We start from the raw sequence: 20,921 nt of genomic DNA on the forward strand, positions 1-20,921 counted from the left end.
AACCATTTTACTTTTCTTCATATAGAGTAGCTAACACTCATTGAGCACTTACTGTATTCCAGTTCTGTTCTAATCCCTTCACATGTATTATCTCCTTTGACTCTAACCACAACTTTATGAAGTTCATAACTGAGCTGTATTTTATAGATGGAGAATCTTGGGTACAGAGAGGTAAGGTAACTTGCCCAAGTCTGAGATCTAGTAAGTGGCAGAGCTTGGATTCAAACCAGCTGGTTCAGCTTTAAAGTCTATGCTTTTCATTGCTCTCCTAAACTGCTTCATATGTATTATAATATAGATAATAACTTAGAAGTCTTGACAGAGCATAATAATGTACTTTACAGATATCAAATATTATATAAAATGCTAATAATAAAATAAGCCGTTGACTTGCCTTCAAGTCAGCCATGCCCAAGAATTCTGATGTGCTCTGTTTCAATGTTTGCACATCACTGAATAATTAATAATAAATAATCGTGTCATATTTAATATACTTAAATAGATATTTAAATCATTTAAATATATTTAACATATTTAAATTTATTACATTTAAATGTTTTACATTTAAATATTGAACATAATATTTTATATATATTTCTTCTATTACTTTAAATTGGGCTAAGAGGCATAATATAATAAAAAAGAAAGTACCTTTATTTTATGTTAAAACCAGCATTAAACTATTTAATATAGATTCTTCTAAAAAGAGAACAGGGACTTCATTATTTAAGCCCTGTAGAATATGTTACCTCTTTTTGTGGGCCATGATTGTAATTTTCATAAAAATTATTCTCTCTTATCTGATCTGAAGTTCTGTTTTTTAGGATCTTTCAATGCACTGCTTAGAGAACTGGTAGCAGAATTCACTTTGACTGACAATTCAGCCAACACGACCACGTCCCTGCTCAGATCCCTCTGCCATTACGATGACAGTGTTCTTCTTGGTTCCTGGCTTCAAGAAACTGATCATAAATCAATTGAAGACCAGGTAGCAAACCATACAGAGAACTAAAATACAACTTAATCAAAAGCAATAGTTTTATCATACATCATAATTTAAAAAGAAAATATTGCAGACTAAAGTTTATTTTAGCTTTTTTAGACATTTGAAGATAGCTTCCTGATGGTAGATAGTGAAAAGTAAACTTTTTACAGTCTTTTGAAAAAGTTATGAAGGAAAGCTGCTTTTAACGAGTGTTTTGTGGGTTTAAGTTATCCTGTTTTGCTTGCACATTTTAAGATGGGCTGTATAAAAATGTTTTAGAATGAATAAGCATTTTCTTAAAATTATGCAAGTTGTTCCTGATGGCTTTTTTTTAATGGCCAAATCACATTGTTATCTATTTAAAAATTTTCAAATTCAGTCATTCTTGGGGTTTTTTTGTTGGAAATTTTCAGATTCACTCATTCTTGGTATTTTTTTTTATTGTTACCTTTTATCCTTCCTCTCATTCTATTCTTCATGCCTAATACTCTGCAAGTAGATTTTGAATTATTTTTATGTCATTCTTTTTGTAGCTCCAGCCAAACAGTGCATCTGGAAGTGGGGCTCTGGAGCATGATCCATCCTCCATTTACTTACGAATACCTGCTGGAGAAGCTGTGCCTGGTCCTCTCCCTCTTGGAGTTTCAGTCATTGATGCTTCCGTGGCTCTTTTTGGTGTGGTGTTTCCTCATGTTTCTTATAAACATCGGTTAGTATAAAGTCAATCAGTTAATTTTAATTAAATATACCAGAGGAGTGGTGGGCAGGGGGATAGGTTAAGTACGTGAGGGGATCAAGGAGGGCACTTGTTGTGATGAGCACCGGGTATTGTATGGAAGTGTTGAATCACTATATTGTACACCTGAAACTAATATTACACTGTATGTCAACTAACTGGAATTTAGATAAAAACTTAAAAAAATAAAAATAAAAAATAAAATAAATTTTAAAATGTTAAAGTATTTAACATAAAGTTATCAGGAAAAAATATATATAAATTATATTCAAACAATAGATTTTCCCCTCCCAGTTACCTGCAATAAGATGAATTGATGCTTACATAATAGGTTTATAAATTTAATAATGTAAGTGACATATACATGATGAAAAAAATTGCATGAAGATTCTACATAATTTGAAATTGTTTTTAAGATTTGGCTCTCTGTGCTGGTATCTGGTACCACCGTATTGTGAATTGCGTCTTAAACAGCAAGGTTTTCATTTCAGTAGCTAGTTTGCGAGTTTCTAAGTAGATTTTCACTGTATCTTTTGTGAGGGACATCAGTTTGGTAAGACACTTGTTTTTGTTACTGAAGAAGTTAATGAGTGAGAAGTCTGCTCTCTAATATTTGTCATTCAGTTTGAGTCTGGAACTTGGGAAACTAAAATAACATCGTTTTCTAATAGGACCATTTTGATTTGCTATATTCTTTGTACATAGATACTCTCCTTAACTTCAGTAGGCATTTTGTCTGTTTATGGTAGTTTTCTCAAATTCTTAACTTCCCAGCATTCCTTTGCCCATCCCACTTATTTTTAGAAGAATCTGAAATGACCTCATTGTCTTTTATTAGAATAGTCTCAAATGGCTGTGATTTTCTTTTTTGCCATTTCATTTAAACATTTTGAAATAATAATAAAAAAAATCACTTCTGATGTTCTACATTTTAAGAAATGACCAATGTTAAATCTTTTAAAAAATCTCTCAGTTAGCTTTTGAGAATAGGACCTGAGGTACTATTTTCTTCCATGTGAGTGTATTTTAAAAGAAGAAAAAAAATGATGCCACATTTTAAAATTTCCAACTTAAAAATCTTCCACAGAGATGCGTAATTAATGATTGTTATTCTATTTAAGAAACCATGGGTACCGACTATATGCCAGGCACTTTGTTAGATGCTGGTGTTAATGTTAAAGAACACTAAAATTATGACTTTGTTATGTTAATTAATGTTTAGTTGCTTGCTTTGTTCCAGTTAAAAACCACATGTCCCTGTATCAATTTAGGAGGAGGAGATCTGGTTTGAGCCAGCTGCAGGAATGAAATAGAAATGAAACAGCATGGACCATTATTTGTTACACACTTAGCTTATAGTCATATTCCTGTTTTCTGAACCGTATTTGGATAAAAAGTATTGTTAATGTGATCTTTTTCTATGATCATAGGTTACAGATGTTGGATCACTTTGCTGAATGTGTTAAACAAGCCAAAGGTGTCCGCCAGCAGGCTGTGCAGCTTAATATTTTTACTGCTGTTCTAAGTGCACTAAAGGTATTTACTTTTAAAACATAAGTATTCTGAACTAAGATTTTAATTAATGCCTTTAATAAGGCAGGTATATCTACACTGTTATGAATATGTTTGTATCTTGATACAAGATACAAACTTGATAGCTATGTAACTTGATGTCTATGTAACTTGATGACTATGTTTTATGTCAGTTCAATTAAATTATTAGAAACTATTAGGCTCATTATAATTAAATAAGTGTTTTATATTTTAATAATGTTAAAGTTCATCTCTCGAAGTGACCATTCAGATCTTACAAATGCTAATGTAAGTTCTGTCAGAATTTTCAAAGATGTCTAATGAAATCGGATATTCTACTGAAGATTAACCAGATAAAACTTAAGTTCAATTTGTAGTTTAGAGCATAAATCAAGAGAGGCTATGTTGTATAACTGAAAGAAGGCTGCATTTAGAGACTGTGTTCTGGTTTAGTTCTCACTAGATTTGTGTCTTGTGCAGTTCTTTAACCTTTTAAACCTTGGTTGCTGTGTGTATGGAGTGGAATAACAAGTATTTTGCCTATATCTCAGAGTTCATGCACTGTTCTGTGCAGCATGCAGCTTTTCATGATATATTTGAAAACTTTTATATTACTCAGCACTAAGCTTATTATAAGGTTTTACTCATAAAATAAAATGGCAATAAGTACAACGTTTAAATGGGCATGAAATCATGTTTTGTAAACATCAGGGAAAAGGAACATAGGCATTGATCATAGACATATAAGTTTGTATCGTTTATAGAACTGTTAGTATATACCCTATTTAGAGATCATCAACTAATACCAATATCTGAGTTTCTTTTTTTTTTAATAATAAATTTTTTTTTTTTTTGGTGTTCAATTTGCCAACATACAGAATAACACCCAGTGCTCATCCCGTCAAGTGCTCCCCCTCAGTGCCCGTCACCCATTCACCTCCACACCCCGCCCTCCTCCCCTTCCACCACCCCCAGTTCATTTCCCAGAGTTAGGAGTCTTTATATTCTGTCTCCCTTTCTGATATTTCCCACCCATTTCTTCTCCCTTCCCTTCTATTCCCTTTCACTATTTATTTTCCCCAAATAAATGAGAACAAATAATGTTTGTCCTTCTCCGAATATCTGAGTTTCTTAAAAAAGAACTGGGTAGTCATGATCTCCCTTAGTGTTTGGAAGGCGAGTGCACCAACTATAATATTGGTGTGCAGTATACTTTTCTTTGTAGATTTGCTCACTAATGCCTCTGTTGTAGTTAACATTTCCCTTGGCACCATGAGGTGGATTTTTGGTCTCAAGTAAGTTAAGTTCCATGACAGTAAGTGTAGCTTGAACAGAGATATTAACATTTAATATAATGAACAAACTATCGATATTTAGTTACTGATTATTTTTGACCCATTTTATCTTTTTATATATATTGAATGTACTCTTGATGATGTAATTATCTTCTCTGGAATTTTTATATAAACACATCAAGGTTTCATATTCATTAGACATTTTCCTTACTTAAAGTTCTAATGACAAATGTCTATTAGCTGAATGATAGTTGATTTAATAGTGGAGTGTCCTTTATATACACAATTTTTTATATTACGTCTGTATCCAAAGCATTAGTATTTAGATAGAGACACTTCCAGGTATTGCTCATTTTAGGCTGATTGACTAGAATTATGTTATATATCATGTTCTGAATCATGTTTAGGAAACTGATTACTGCTGACTTAAGAGATACTGATTCTAGGCATAGTATATGCATGTCAAAGATGGTTGAAGAAGGGCAAGCAGGAGAGAATGGGTAAAAATAGATGAAGGAGATTAAGAGATACAAGTTTACAGTTATAAAATAAATAGGTCACAGGAATACAGCATGGGGAATATAGTTAATAATATCGTAATGTTGTACAGTGGTGACTTACACTTATGATAAGCATAGCTTAATGCATAAAATTGTCTAATCACTGTGTTGTATACCTAAAACTAATGTTGTATGTCAACCGTACTTCAGTTAAAAAAAAAAGATGGTTGATATATGTACCCCTATTTTATAGCAGCATTATTTATAATAGCCAAGATATGGAAGTAGCCCAAGTGCCCATCGATAGATGAATCAATAAAGAAGAGGTGGTGTGTATATATATGTATTGGAATATTACACAATGGAATATTACTCAGCCATAAAAAGGAATGAAATCTTGCCATTTGCAATGACATAGATGGAACTAGAGAGTATAATGCTAACTAAGTCAGGGAAAGAAAGATACCATATGATTTCACTGATATGTGGAATTTAAGAAACAAAACAAATGAGCAAAGGGGGGAAAAAAAAGAGAGAGACATAAACCAAGAAAACTCTTTAATTATTGAGAGCAAACTGGTTACCAGAGCGGGGGGGTGGGGGTGGGGGGTGAGTGGGTGGATGAGTGAAATAGTTGATGGGGATTAAGGAGCGCGCTTGTCATGAGAATTGGGTGATTAAAATAAAAATTTTTAAAAATTAAAAAATACAAAGATAGTTGGAAAAAAGTGGGTATATTTACAAAGATAGTAGCACTTTTTTTTCTTTTATTTAATGTGAATTTTGAATTGCCTTTTTTTTTTTTTTTTTTAAATAACCATAGGGCCTGGCTGAAAACAAAAGTACTTTAGGACCTGAGGAAGTTCGTAAATCTGCTCTGACTCTGGTTATGGGTGCTCTGGACAACCCAAATCCCATCTTACGATGTGCAGCAGGAGAGGCTCTTGGAAGAATGGCTCAGGTGGTTGGGGAAGCAACCTTCATTGCTAGAATGGCCCAATATAGCTTTGACAAGTAAGTGGGTCTCTTTACTGGCAAGTAAGTTTTTCATAGAGGCAAAGATGTCTTTTTAAGTAATTAATAATTATACTAATTGGATGATATGTTTTCCACATGGTATCGAATGTGACAAAATTTTGTGAGTTTTTTTTTTTTTTATGATGACCTTTATTTTTTTTTTAATGATCTTAGTTTTTAATTCAGTAATTGTTTAAACTCTAGAATCCAGGAAAGCCATAATATTGTAGACACTTTCAGTGTGATGAGGTTTCAGCCTTTGAATGTTACATAATGGAATCAGGAGGATTGTTAATAGGACTTCTCATTTAGTTATATGTATTCTGCTCTGAAGACATGCTCTGGTAGTCTTCTTCTTTTATTTCTGCCCCCCATATTATACTTTTCGTTAATTAATCATTTTTTGGAATAAGCCATTCTTTTTCTAACTCCCAGCAAGTTTATCATCTCTTAAATTATCCCCGAAATAGGGGAAAAGATAGTATTGGATTTTAAGGATTTCTTTGTATATTAATTAAAAAGTGATCTCAGAGTTCCAACTAAGTATGCATAAGATGATGTAGTTATTAATGACTCTGGTTGTTAATCAAATACTCAAGTAGAGAAGTTGAAAATCAAGTATGGTCAAGAACTAATACTTGAGTTATGTAAATTAACTATTCTTAATGATTGTGTATTTTGAGTACCAGTGTACCAAACCAGGCCATAATCTTTAATGAAATAGATGGGGAGAAGCAATGGTGGTGAAGCAGTAGTTCTGAAGAAAAAGTATTTTCTGAATGCTTGGTTATCTGAGAATGATTTTCCCTGTCTTCAAATATGAACAGCAGTTTGTCTACTTATAGGATAGTGCCCCAGTGTATTGTTTGAATCACTAAAGATAATATGAACAAGCAGAAGATAAAATATTCCCAGATGCTTTTCTGCATAATAACTTCTGCCATTTTCTAGCAATAGATTAGTTTTACTTTTCCAAGTATGTCATTGATTCTGAAATCAGCTGTCATTTAAGATGTTTTTAAAGATTTTATTTATTTGTCAGAGAAAGAGCACGCACATACACATAGGGGGAGTAGCTCCCCACTGTACAAGGAGCCAGATATGGAACTCGATCCCAGGACCCTGGGATCATGATCTGAGCCAAAGGCAGACGCTTAACCAACTGAGTCACTCAGGTGTCCCAGGAAGTTTTTAAATACAACCAGTCTTACCTTTTAATGGTTTGTGCTCTGTTAATAATAGGTAAAATAAGAATGTATTTGTTTGGAAAACTCCAGAGTGGTAATTTTGTATTTTAGTTTAAGGAGCTCTAATTTACAAGTATTTTCAATACCTGTAGGCATATTTATTTTTTACTTATTCTGGTGAAACATAAGGACTATCATTCATATTAGTATCCATCTGGTTAATGGTTTACAAGTATTTTTAGTGCCTAGTTTTATTAGCCTTTTCAAATAATTGATTTTGATTTGAAGTTAATTATTACATGCATTTTAAGTTACCCATTTTTCACAATTCATCTGACATTAGAATTTGTTTTAAATTCTCTACAAAACATCATAATTAATTGGCAGTGTTTTTGGCTTTTGTTTTACTTAAATTCAACTAACCAACATATGTTTTTTTCTTTTTTTTATACTGCTGTATAAAGTAATGGTACATTTAAAATCTGTGATACCTTAGGGACATTTGGGGTGGTTCAATTGATTAAATGTCCAACTCTTGATCTCAGGGTCGTGAGTTCACACCCCACATTGGGCTCTATGCTGGGTGTAGAGCCTACTTAAATAAATAAATAGAGGCACCTGGGTGGCTCAGTTGATTTAGCCTCCATCTGTTGGTTTCAGCTCAGGTCATAATCTCAGTCTTGAGATCAAGCCCCTCCTTGGACTCCCTGCTCAGTGAAGAGTCTGCTTACCCCCTCTCTCTCCCTCTGCCCCTCCCCCCACTCATGTACTCTCTCTTTCTCAAATGAATAAATAAATCTTTAAAATACATAAATAAAGTAAAAATAAAGAGCTGTGGTATTTTAGATTAGCTTAGCTTCAGTGTCCTCTCGTCTCATTATAGTAGAGTGTTTTCATCTACACTGTCTCTTGTTTAATATCTATGAAAAACCAAAAGTACTTATACATATAGATTTGTCAGCTGTATTACACATTAAAATCTTATGCCATCTTACCAAGTAGACAGGAATCATTCCTATAAACCATTCTGGTTACAAGAAGTTGCTTCAGCTGCTTAAGACCAGTTCAGAAGGAAATAAAAAACATTACTGGTTGAATTTGTTTCCATTCTAGTAGAAAATTACTTTGAGATCCCTGGGAAACATATATTCTTATAGCTTATTTACTCTATTGAATAGATGATTATCACTGAGAGAATTGACCCAAATTTACCTCACTGAAATGTTACCCTTTGAAAATTACCAAAATGAAGGCAGTTTTGTAATCTCTGTAATGCTTTAGAATTCACAGATTGCATTCATTCTTAACTTATTTTATTCCCCAAAGTAACCGCTATGGAGAAATTGAGAGTTGGAGGTTATTTATCCAAGGATATAATATGTTAGAAATACTGCTAAGGGTAGGCTTAGTTTACTTCCTTTATTACTACATTTCTTCATATCTGTTTTGTGACAGCACTTGGGATTTTTCTTTCTTCACCATAGGCAAACTGACCAACCAGACTGTTGGTGACAGACTTTCATCTCTTGAGTTTATTTTACTTTTATGGGTTTAACAGAAATTTGGTCATGGATGGCTTACTGAGAGTTATAATAGAGTTTTAAAAACGCAACCAAAGTTTCTCTCTAGACATCTTTGTTACTTTGGGTGTTTTGTTCTTACTGGTATTTCATTGTTTTCTTTTTTTAAATCTTGTTTTCTTATAGTAACTGACTATGTTGGCATATGATTGTGAGTCATAGTATTTTATAGCTTAAAAAGTATTGTTATATATGTTCTTCTATTTGAACTTTTACATTTCCAAAATGAAGTTTAGAGGATAGTTCTGTTTTAAACTCTACATTGCTACTTACATATGAATAAAATAAATCTATTCTTTCAAATACACATTAAAAATATACACAGGACTTGCGTTGCCAGTCATGGTGGAAGAACAGGGGCTAGGTTTTTGCTGCTGTCTAAACAACTAGAAAACCAGATAAAATAAATGGAACAATATTTTCCAGACATTGGACAACAGTCAGCCCAGAGCAGTGATCCCTGAGAAATGGGAAACAAACAAGGGGGGAACACTATAATTGCTCCAGATTTCTGCCTGGAGAGAGTTTCCAGGCTGAAATGGAAGGATAGGAAACCCAAACCTAACTGAACTAAAGAGAAAGAACTTAGAGTTTTGGGAGGTCAACATAGTTAGAATGTGTGGAGTAGAATATGTGAGAGGAAAGAACTGCACAGAGAGAGAGCTACAACAGAGGAGTCATCTCAAGTCTTTGGCTGAGTGCTGCTGTGTGCAGAAGGAAACTGCCCAAGACCAAGAATAAACCCAGAAAAGAAAAAGTGTGAATAGGTGGAAAGAATATGAAACAATCCCCACAGCCCACACAGGATTGAGAATAGTTCCTACTGTCCAAATTGGAAAGACCTCCTAAAATGGAGTCTTCAAAAGTATATAGCCTTAGTAGTGAAGACAATATTGACCCACTCTAAAGCAACTTAAAAGAAAGCCTTGAAAGTATCAAACTGATTCCAATTAATTTAAGTACATTCCAGATCAAAGCCCAACAGCATTTAAAGAAACACAACTTATATAGCACCTAATATTATAAAATTTGTAGTACCCACTATCCAATCCAAACTAATTAGATGTATAAGGAAGCACGAAAATAAGATTACTAGGAGAATATATCAGTTATTAGAAATAGGCCCAGAAATGGAAGAGATGATGGAATTAGCAATGAAGAATATTCAAAGAACTATTATAAATATGCTCCATATTTTTAAGGAAATGTAAGAAGAACCCAAGCATGATAGAAAAATGAAATTCATAACCCAGGGAAAACTTCTAGAAATGTAAATTATCTCAAATGAAAAAAATACATTGGTTAGGATTAACAGATTAGACACTGCAGTGGAAAAAAAATGATCCTGAAGATGTGGAAATAGAAAATATTCCAAATGAAGGACAGAAAAATGACTGGGGGAGAAAATGAATAAGAGTCTCAGTGACTTCTAGAACATTATCAAGCTTATATTCATATTACTGAAATCCTAGAAGTAAGAGTAAGTAGGTCAAAATTATTTGAAGAAATAGTAGACGAAATTTTTCGATTTTGATGACAACTATAAATTTACAAAGCCAATAACTTCAACAAACCCCAGATGGAAGAAAGACCAAAAAAAAAAAAAAAAGTATATCATAATCAAATTCCCTAAAGCCAGTGATAAAAAAAGCAGCCAGTGGGGAAAAGACTTCATTCAGAGGAATAAAAATAACAATTTTAGCAGGCTTCTGATAATAAACTATGCAAACAGAAGACAATAGAGTGAACTGGAACTTTATACCCAGTGAAAATGCTTTCCAAAACTGAAGTTTTAATAAAGACTTTTAGACTGTGAAAAGTTGGGAAATTCATTGCTTACAAGGTATTCTATAAAAAATGTTAAGGTTTTTTTCACAAAAAAGGTGGTCCTAGATGGAAATTTAGATGTACATTAGAGAAGTAAAGAGTGTCAAAAGTGGTAGATATGTGGATAAAGACTTACACTTTTATAAGTCTATTTTTAAAATGACCTATTATTTTTATTCTAAGTTTTTATTTTTTATTTTTTTGTTGTTTAGTTTTTATTTCGTAAGGATAAACTTAACTCTGCAATTCAGCTAGACTTGGAGGGGAATAATGAAAATATGGAATTCATAGAACTACAGTGATAGCACAAAGATTATAGGATATTTTTAGCAGATGGGAGTGAAGGGGTGGTCTCCTGAGCTACAGAAGGAATGGTCTGGTAGTTTAGATAAAACACAAGAGAAATTTATTAGATTTGTCCACAGTCAGCAATGTTGGTATTTTTGCTGGTCTTGCCGTTCCTGGACCCAAAGCGCTCTGTGACTTCCGCAATATTCATGCCCTCTTTCACTTGCCAGAGACCACAACCCTGCCATCCAACCACTCACTCTTGGCAGTGTAGATGAAAAAACTGGGAACTGTTTGTGTTGGGTCCAGCATTTGCCATGGACAAGATGCCAGGGCTTACCTGCTTCAGGATAAATTTCTCATCATCATAGTTCTCTCCATAGGTGGACTTGCCACCAGTGCCATTATGGCATGTGAAGTTACCACCTTGGCACATAAATCCCAGAATAATCCTGGGAAAGCAGGAAGTTTTACAACCAAATCCTTTCTCTCCAGTGCTGAGCATGAAAGTTTTCTGTTGTCTTTGAAACTTTGTCTGCAAAACAGCTCAAAGAAGATGGGGCCCAAGGGCTCATGACCATGGCATTGTTGTGCACAGTAGGGTTGACCATGGCTGGGTGGCATGGGTGGCTCCTGAGCAGCAGAGTCTGCAATCTATTTTTATTCTCATTTTTTAAATGCCTTGGAAAGATAATTGACTCTTTAATGCAAAAATAATAACATATGGTAAGATTTTAATATAGAGAGAAGTAAAATACCTGACATCAGCACAGAAAATAGAAGAGATGGTAGTATGCTCTGATTGTGTATAATATACATGAAAGATTATATTCTTTTTAAAAAAAAATTATTTGAGAGAGCGGAAGAGAGAGCAAGCGAACATGAGCAGTGGGAAAGCAAAGGTAGAGGAGGAAGCAGACTCCTCACTAAGCAGAGCCTGACATGGGTCTTTAGGATCACGGTGTGAGCCAAAGGCAGACTAAGTCACCCAGCCACCTGCAGAATATGATATTCTTGAAGGTAGGTCATAATTAGTTAGAAACATCTATTATAAACTCCAGAGATTCCACTAGAAAACAAAAATAGATAACTAATAAACAGTGTAGATAAAATGGAAGCATAAAAAATACTAAATCCAAAAGAAGGTAAAAGGAACAAACTGATGTGACAAATAGATCACAAATAGCAATCTCATAGACTTAAATCCAACTGTACTGATAATTGAGTTAAATTTAAACGGTCTAACATTACAAGTAAAAGGGTTTGTAAGATTAAATAAAAACAAGATCTAGTGCCTGGGTGGCTCAGTCAGTTAAGTGTCCGACTCTTGATTTCAGCTCAGGTCATGATCTCAGGGTCTTGGAATTGAGCCCCATGTCAGGCTCCCTGCTCATTGGAGAGTTTGCTTCTCCTTCTCCCTCTGTCCCTCCCCTCCTACCTACCACCCTCATGCTCTCTAACACACACTCTCAAATAAATAAAAAATAAAATCTTTAAAAAAAAAAACAAGATTGCTGTCTACAAGAAACTCCTTTAACTAAAAGAGATAGGTTAAAAGTAAAAGGATAGGAATAATCTACCATGAAAACACTAATCCAAAGGTAGCTGGAGTGGCTCTGTTATTATCAGAAAAAGTAGATTTTATAACAAAGATTGTTACCAGAATAAATGAATGATTTCATAATGATAAGAGAAACAATTCCCCAAGAATACATAGCAATTCTCAATGTTTATGTATCTTATGATGTAGTTTTAAAATACATGGAACAAGAGGCACGTGGGTGGCTCATTTGGTTAAGTATCTGCCTTCTGCTTAGGTCATGATCTTGGGGTCCCGAGATTGAGCTCCATATTGGGCTCTCTGCTCATTGGGAAGTCTGCTTCTCCTTTTCCCTCTGCCACTCCCCACCAGCTCAGGCTCTTTTCTCTTGCTCACTCTCTCCTTCAAATAAATAAACAAAATCTTTAAACAAAACCAAACAAAACAAAAAAAAACACAACTAAATGGAATAAAACCTAATAGCAGTGAAAGTGCATAACTATAGTTGGCTATTAAGCATTACTCTCTCAATAATTGATAGAGCAGATGCTCCCAAATTATTAAAAACAGAGATTTTACTAACATGATCATCTAATTTGGCCTAATTGACATTTATAGACTACTTTACCCAAAAGCAGCAGAATATACGTTGTCTTTCTTTCTGTCTTATTTAGTCAGTTGATTTATCAGTGTTTCGATTCTTTTCAAAAAAAACAGCTTTTTGTTTCATTGAATTTCTCTATTTTTCTATTTTCTCTTCCACAGATTTTTTTTTTTTTAAAAGATTTTCCTTATTTATTCATGGGAGACACAGAAAAAGGCAGACAGCCTGATATGGGACTTGATCCCAGGACCCTGCGAAGGTAGATGCTTAATCCACTGAGCCACCCAGGTGCCCTCTAAGATCCAGTGATATCTACTTTACCTTTACAACTTGCTTCATTATGCTTTTGGTTCAGTTTGCTTTTTTCTATTTAGGTTCTGAAGGTGGAAGTTTAGATAATTGATTTAAAAGCTTTCTTCTTTCCTAAGAATTTTAATGCTGGGACGTCTGGATGGCTCAGTAGTTGAGCATCTGCCTTTATTTAGCTCAGGGTGGGATCTCAGGTCCCGGGATAGAGTTCTATATCAGGCTCCCCACGGGGAGCCTCCTCCCTCTGCCTGTGTCTTTCCCCCCTCTCTCTCTCTCTCTCATGAATAAATAAAGTCTTAAAAAAAATTTTACTGCTATAAATTTACCTTGAAACACACTTGAGCTGCATCCCATAAATTCTTATATGTTTTATTTCCATTTTTTGGCTTGATTAATTATTAGTCTTGGTAAATGTTCTATGTCTATTTGAAAAGAATCAGGCAGCCCGGATGGCTCAGCGATTTAGCGCCTGCCTTCATCCCAGGGTGTGATCCTGGAGACCGGGGATCGAGTCCTGCATTGGGCTCCCTGCATGGAGCCTGCTTCTCCCTCTGCCTCTCTCTCTGTCTCTCTGTGTCTATCATGAATAAATAAATAAAAATCTCAAAAAAAAGAATAAATAAAATATTTTTTTAAATCTTTAAAAAAAAGAATTAAAATTGGTGAATTTTATTGTATATAAATCTATCTCAATAAAGTATATTTTTAAAACGTAATTTATACTCTCATGAATAAATAAATAAAAAATAAATTTAAAAAGTAATTTATAATGTCTCCTTTTTATATATATATATTTTAAAGATTTTATTTATTTATTCATGAGAGACACAGACAGAAGGAGAGGCAGGCTCCTTGTGGGGAGCCCGATGCAGGACTCGATCCCAGGTCCCCAGGATCACACCCCAGGCTGAAGGCAGTGCTAGACCACTGGGCCACCGGGACTGCTTCCTTTTTATATTTTTGAATTCATTAAATATATTTCCCAGGGATAAAGACTGATGCATTTTAAAGAGGTTCACAGCGGGCAGCCCTGGTAGCCCAGCGGTTTAGCGCTGCCTTTGGCCAGGGTGTGATCCTGGAGACCCGGGATCGAGTCCCATGTCGGGCTCTCTGCACAGAGCCTGCTTCTCCCTCTGCCTGTCTCTCTCTCTCTCTCTCTCTGTCATGAATAAATAAATAAAAATCTTTTTTAAAAAAAGCATTTAAAGAGGTTCAAATAATTATAGAGAAATTCTTAAGCGAAAGTTAACGTTTTCCATAATTCTGTGACTAGAGATACAGTATTTTACATTTTTAAAGCCAGTTATAAAAGCAATTCTTTTATTTAAAACACCAATAATAAAAATATTTTTCAAATGATTTTTGACTTTTAAAGGAATAATTTCAAAACTAAGAAGTGATTCTTTTTTTTTTTTTTTTTTTAGTTGTGATTCTTCTTTCAAAGTTTCTCTAAAATAAAAGTAGGCTTTATTCAGTGAAATATTTGATTTTAACCAACCATTTTCATTAATTTCTAACTCTTGGTAGGGAGTGGAGGAAGAAGTAATCATGATTGTAGTCTTTCTGATTTCCAGAATGAATCCCTTTAATGGTGTGACTCATAAGCTTGTTATTATTGCCATGGAGGAGTAGAAAAATCAGTCCCTGAAGCATAATTTTATTTCAGGTTGAAATCAGCCCGAGATGTTGTATCCAGAACTGGGCATTCATTGGCTCTGGGTTGCTTGCATCGTTATGTTGGTGGTATTGGCTCAGGACAACATCTAAAAACCAGTGTCAGCATTTTATTGGCTCTCGCACAAGATGGAACATCCTCTGAAGTTCAGGTATTATGTTGATTTTTTTATTATTAAATTTTTAATAATTTAATTTTTAAATATTTTAGGAGTATTACATAAAATACTGATGGTTCTAATAATTTGTTCAGAAAAATATATTAGAGTCTTTCTCTTTTTGAAACTAGTATCATTCATATATTAGATCTTGTCTTTTTTCCTCATTATTTTTATTTTTTGTTATTTTCACTCAGTATTACAGGATAATCCTCCATTTGATCCTCAAGATAGTGATTTTGGTTTTTAACAATACCTATTTTTTTTCCCAGTTTTCCATTGCATATTTAATATAAATTGTGGGTTTTTTAAAAAACGCTTCTAGAATCTCCCTTGTACTTATATTGCCTAAAAAATTCGTATTATAGTTTTATTAAAGAAATTTTTATTTCTTACATGTATTTTTTATTATTTATTTTTTAAGGTAATCTCTACACCCAATGTGGGGCTTGAACTCAGAACCCTGAAATCAAATATTACATGCTCTACTGACTGAGCAGCTAGCACCTCTGTTTCTTACATTTAATCATTTAGAGTCTTATTTGTAAAAATGTAGAACAGGATTTTGTATTTTAACCTAATCTTAAATCTTTCTTATTCTGGGAATTTAACCATTCATACATACTTTTGAAACATTGTTTCTTTTTATTAATGTCTTTTGTACTTGTTTTCTTTTTTTACATTTCCTTACATTTGCTAAATTGATCGAATTTATTTTAATAACTATCCTCTCCCTTTTCCCACTCATATACCAATGCAAGTCCAGGGTTTTTTATTTAATCTTAAGTATCTTGGCATTTTCTGTTTGTTTCCTTCTCTTTATTTTAAATATTTTATTTATTTATTCACGAGAGGCAGAGACACAGGCAGAGGGAGAAGCAGACTCCCTGCAGGAGCCTGATGTGGAACTCAATCCCAAGACCCTGGGATCATGCCCTGAGCCGAAGGCAGATGCTCAACCACTGAGCCACCTAGGCGTCCCTGTTTGTTTCTCCTTAAGCATTTTATATACAAAGAAATATAACCACAATGAAAGACAAGAGCTTCACTTGCATGAAAATATACTACACTTTTGATTTGTCATCTCACATTGATGCACCTAAAAATATTAAGAATATGTGAATCCAGTAGCATTCAACTTACCAGCTTCATATTGGGACTATAAGTTGGGAAAAGAGAGAAATTCAATTGGCACTGGGGCCTACAATTAGTTTATTAATAAATTAGTTCCTTCACAATTAGATAAGAGACAATAAATCCACCAGAGGCATCTAGTCTATAGGCTTAGTTTGCCTTTGACTTCTTGGTAAAAGTTTCTGGCTGTCTAAAGCCCAAAATTCCCAAAAGGGTTAGAAACAGAAATCAAGTAAGCTTCTCTCTTAATAGGTGCTATGCTGCTTTTTAAAAAACTCTGTTTTCAAACTGGAAGAAAATTTTACCGAAAAAGTTTCTTCTTTATTTTATTTTATTTTTTTAGATTTATCATTATTATTCGAGAGAGAGCAAGCACACAAGCAGGGTTGGGGTAAGGGCAGAGGGAGAGGGAGAAAGATCTTAAGCAGGCTCCATGCTCAGTGTGGAGCCTGATGTGGGGCTCAATTTTACAACCCTGGGTCAGGAAAGCGAAGAGTCAGACACTTTTATGGACTGAGCCACCTGCCACCCCCCCCTCCACTTTTTCTTTTATGTCAAAGAAGAGGTGGTAATGTGCTTTCTTTTGTCTTTACCTTGTTCTCAGCTTCTTGCTTTAATTTGTTAAAACCACACTCCTCTAAATGGCCACTCTACTTGATTCTTTTTATATGACAAGACATTTTACTATACTTTGTATCAATTACATTCCCTCAGTGCTACCATGTATTTGCACAAGAGAATCATGGATTTTCTTCAATTTCCTCTAATGTGTCTTCTATTTTAAGAATCCTAACTCAAAAGTCATACTTTACAGTCATATTATTGGCTACCTCCATTAACTATAATCAGTAGAGATTTATTTTTCAATAAATATTTTTGGGGGGCAGCCCGGGTGGCTCAGTGGTTTAGTGCCGCCTTCGGCCCAGGGCGTGATCCTGGGAGACCCGGGATTGAGTCCCACGTTAGGCTCCCTGCATGGAGCCTGCTTCTCCCTCTGCTTGTGTCTCTGACTCTCTCTCTCTCTCTTTCTCAAGAATAAATAAATAAAATATTTTTTTTAATAAAATATTTTTTAAAAAAAATAATTTTTTTTGTATCCTCAATTCCTGTCTTGAGAATTTTGTTCTTTTTTAAATTTGTATTTGATAGGAAAACTTCCTCCAACAATAATAAACTTGAATGGTATCCTTTTTGAATCCTTGCATATTTAAAACATGGCTTTATTTGCCTCCACAGTTGAATGATATTTTAGTTGGGTATACTATTTCTGGCACACAGTCTTTTTCTTTTATTATTCATGAATGTTCCAGGATTTTCTGTGTTGCACATAAAGGCTAATGGTAGCTTTTTTTTTTTAATTACATTTCAGTAAATATTAACATCTCAAATTTTAATCATTTATCTATGAAAACTTTTAGTTCTTTAGGGGATAAAAGGCAGTACATAAGCCAGTAATCAAAGTAACTGATGTATAAATAACTGTGTTTAAGGTTCTTCTGCAGTGTGGCTTTGAGTATCCAGAAATAAGACTTTATTGGTGAATTCATTTCTTTTAAACAATGCATTCCCTTCACACTTTCAAAAGACAATGGCTTATGTGATAAACTTCTGAGTTAGTGGATACTTAAAGATATCACAGCAATCTTTATTCCCATTCTTTTTGTTGCTTTTGCTAAGAAACTTATCTGAAATATGTATGCATGTCTGTAACCTTATATTTTTGTTTGGCAGTGTGTAAGAATTTTTCTACCTGTGAAGTTCATCAAATTCTATATAAATTTATCTTTTTCTCTTTTTGAAACTAGTATCATTCATATATTAGATCTTGTCTTTTTTCCTCATTATTTTTATTTTTTGTTATTTTCACTCAGTATTACAGGATAATCCTCCATTTGATCCTCAAGATAGTGATTTTGGTTTTTAACAATACCTATTTTTTTTCCCAGTTTTCCATTGCATATTTAATATAAATTGTGGGTTTTTTAAAAAACGCTTCTAGAATCTCCCTTGTACTTATATTGCCTAAAAAATTCGTATTATAGTTTTATTAAAGAAATTTTTATTTCTTACATGTATTTTTTATTATTTATTTTTTAAGGTAATCTCTACACCCAATGTGGGGCTTGAACTCAGAACCCTGAAATCAAATATTACATGCTCTACTGACTGAGCAGCTAGCACCTCTGTTTCTTACATTTAATCATTTTCTCCAGAATGTTTGCTCTAGTCTTCCTCCCTCAAGTTGCTATATCCCTATTACTTTTTGCTAACTCTTATTCTGTACATATCTGTCCAAGCCAGGTTGCTGAGTTCTCTAGGATTATAGATTGAGTTGAGATGTAGTAGTAGAAGTTGAGATGTGGATTTTTTTAATCTTATGTTGGCAAGTTGAGATCTCTTTGTCCTCAGCCCTGTAGTATAGCTTTCCTTTTGAGCAGCAGAAATAAAAGGTAAGTTCTTTTACAGCTGGATGTAGGCAGTTTAAAGGATATTTAATTTTCTCAGGCCTATGCTGATTACAGTATGCTGTTCTGGGATTAGTTTTGTAAATACTATTAACCAATAAGATTACTTTGTGCTTAGTAGGCATTAATAGGGGCCTGAAATGGTTCAATGCAGTTGAAGAGCTGATATGTGAATATCACTGCTGTAGAAATGTATCTGAGTACAGAACATTGTCATGGTCATTCTATTTTAGGTTCATTTTTTAGCAAAACTCTACAGGCAATAAAAATATATTTGTCCATAAGCATCCACTAAATAGAATGCTTATTATATAAGTCATGGTCCTTTGAATCTATGAAATATATGTACATTATAATAGAAGAAAATGAGTTTATCATTGAAATTTTATTTGACCCTCAAAGCCATGCTGCAGAGAAACATAAACATAACATTTGTACATCAGTTGCTTTGGTTAAAGTATTTTTAGATCATCGACTAAAAAGTAAGATGTTAGTATTTATTAAAATGTAAGTTAAAAAGCCAATTCAGTGTACTCTAATTATTCCTTACAACTAAATAAAATTATATTTCTTTCCAGACATGGTCTCTTCATTCACTTGCTCTAATAGTGGATTCTAGTGGCCCAATGTATCGTGGATACGTGGAACCTACATTATCTCTAGTTCTTACCTTGCTGTTAACAGTTCCACCTTCACATACGGAAGTTCATCAGTGTTTGGGTAGATGCTTGGGTGCCATAATAACTACTGTTGGCCCTGAGCTACAAGGTGAGTAAATTCATCTTAGATTAAAGGAACTAGACATTGCTATCTTTCAATTTCCTGAATGTCACTATCATGTTGCTTAATGAAAACTTGTAATACTAATAATAATTACTGTGTATTGAATGCTTGTTATATACCAAAGGCCTTCAACTCTACTTCTTTTTTAAATTAATTTATTTATTTATTTGAGGGGGGGGGAGTGAGTGCAAGCAAGGGAAGCAGCAGAGAGAGGAGAGGCAGACTCCCAGCTGAGCAGGGAGCCCAACCTGGGGCTTGATCTCATGACCCCAGGATTATGACCTGAGCCAAAATAGATGCTTGACCAACTGAATCACCCAGGCGCCCCTTAACTCTTCTTTTTATATATGCTATTTTATTTAATCCCTACAACATATTATAACTGACTGTTGTTTGAAGTTTTGAGCAGAGAAGGACTTCCTTTTTTATTTTTATTTTTTAAGATTTTATTCATTTATTGAAGAGAGATTGCAAGTGAGAGAGTGCAGACAAGGGAAGCAGAGAGGGAGAGGGAGAAGCAGACTCCCCACTGAGCCAGGAACTCTATGTAGGGCTTGATCTCAAGACCCTGAGATCATGACCTGACCAGAAGGCAGTGGCTTAACCGACTGAGCCAGCCAGGTGCCCCCGCCTTTTTTCTTTTTCCTTTTTTAATTTTTTTGGGGACAGAGAGAGAGAACGAGAGCTTGGAGGGGCAAAGGGAGAGAGAGAAAATCTTTAGCAGGCTCTGTGCCCAACGTGGGGCTCAGTCTCACAACCCTAAGATCATGACCTGAGCCAAAATCAAGAGTTGGAGGCTTAACCAACTTGAGTCATCTAGGCGCCCCTAGAGAAAGCCTTTCTAAATTAAGTTTTACCTGGAGCCCCATGAAGATGAAGATGAAAGTGGAATTCCTTTGTCCTGGAGTACCCTCCACTTCTCTTCATGAAATTCTGCTTCACTGTTTTTTTGAACTCTAAGGATCAGGAGCATAGTTTGAAAACTCACTGCTAAGGGAGATAATATTATATAATTTTTCTGTGAGGAACCAAGCTCAGAGAAGATAAGTAACTTGTGAAGAGTTACTTAACTGAGTGGCAGATTTATGATCCTGAGGCCATATCCTAACCACACAATTCCACTGATATAATTTTACTAAAGGTTGAGTGAAACACAGAATGCAGAAAATTACTGTGAATTTATCCTGAATATATCATCCATTTTCAGAGTTTTCCTTTTTTCCCCTATCATTTAGTAAAGGCTTTCAGTGCGTCAGGATTTTTATACGTGTGTCATTTAAATCTGACAGCATCCTGAGATAGGTGC

At 34.3% G+C, this 20,921-nt stretch overlaps 1 protein-coding gene across 5 annotated transcripts in view; it reads left to right on the top strand.

Moving 5' to 3' along the window:
• HEATR5B (HEAT repeat containing 5B) overlaps positions 1–20,921 on the top strand; it is a 99,949-nt gene that overhangs the window by 26,362 nt on the left and 52,666 nt on the right. For all 5 annotated transcript variants that reach the window (XR_013349422.1, XM_077843586.1, XM_077843590.1 and 2 more), the window contains exons 15-20: positions 825–988; positions 1,519–1,694; positions 3,152–3,257; positions 5,873–6,063; positions 15,068–15,227; positions 19,411–19,600. Coding sequence is in view for 4 of the 5 variants with exons in the window: in XM_077843586.1 (XP_077699712.1) it covers positions 825–988; positions 1,519–1,694; positions 3,152–3,257; positions 5,873–6,063; positions 15,068–15,227; positions 19,411–19,600 (987 nt within the window). In the remaining variant the exon portion in view is untranslated. The remainder of the gene's footprint in view (positions 1–824; positions 989–1,518; positions 1,695–3,151; positions 3,258–5,872; positions 6,064–15,067; positions 15,228–19,410; positions 19,601–20,921) is intronic.

The sequence above is a fragment of the Canis aureus genome, chromosome 12 (assembly GCF_053574225.1).
Source record: "Canis aureus isolate CA01 chromosome 12, VMU_Caureus_v.1.0, whole genome shotgun sequence".
In the NCBI taxonomy this organism is placed as follows: domain Eukaryota; kingdom Metazoa; phylum Chordata; class Mammalia; order Carnivora; family Canidae; genus Canis; species Canis aureus.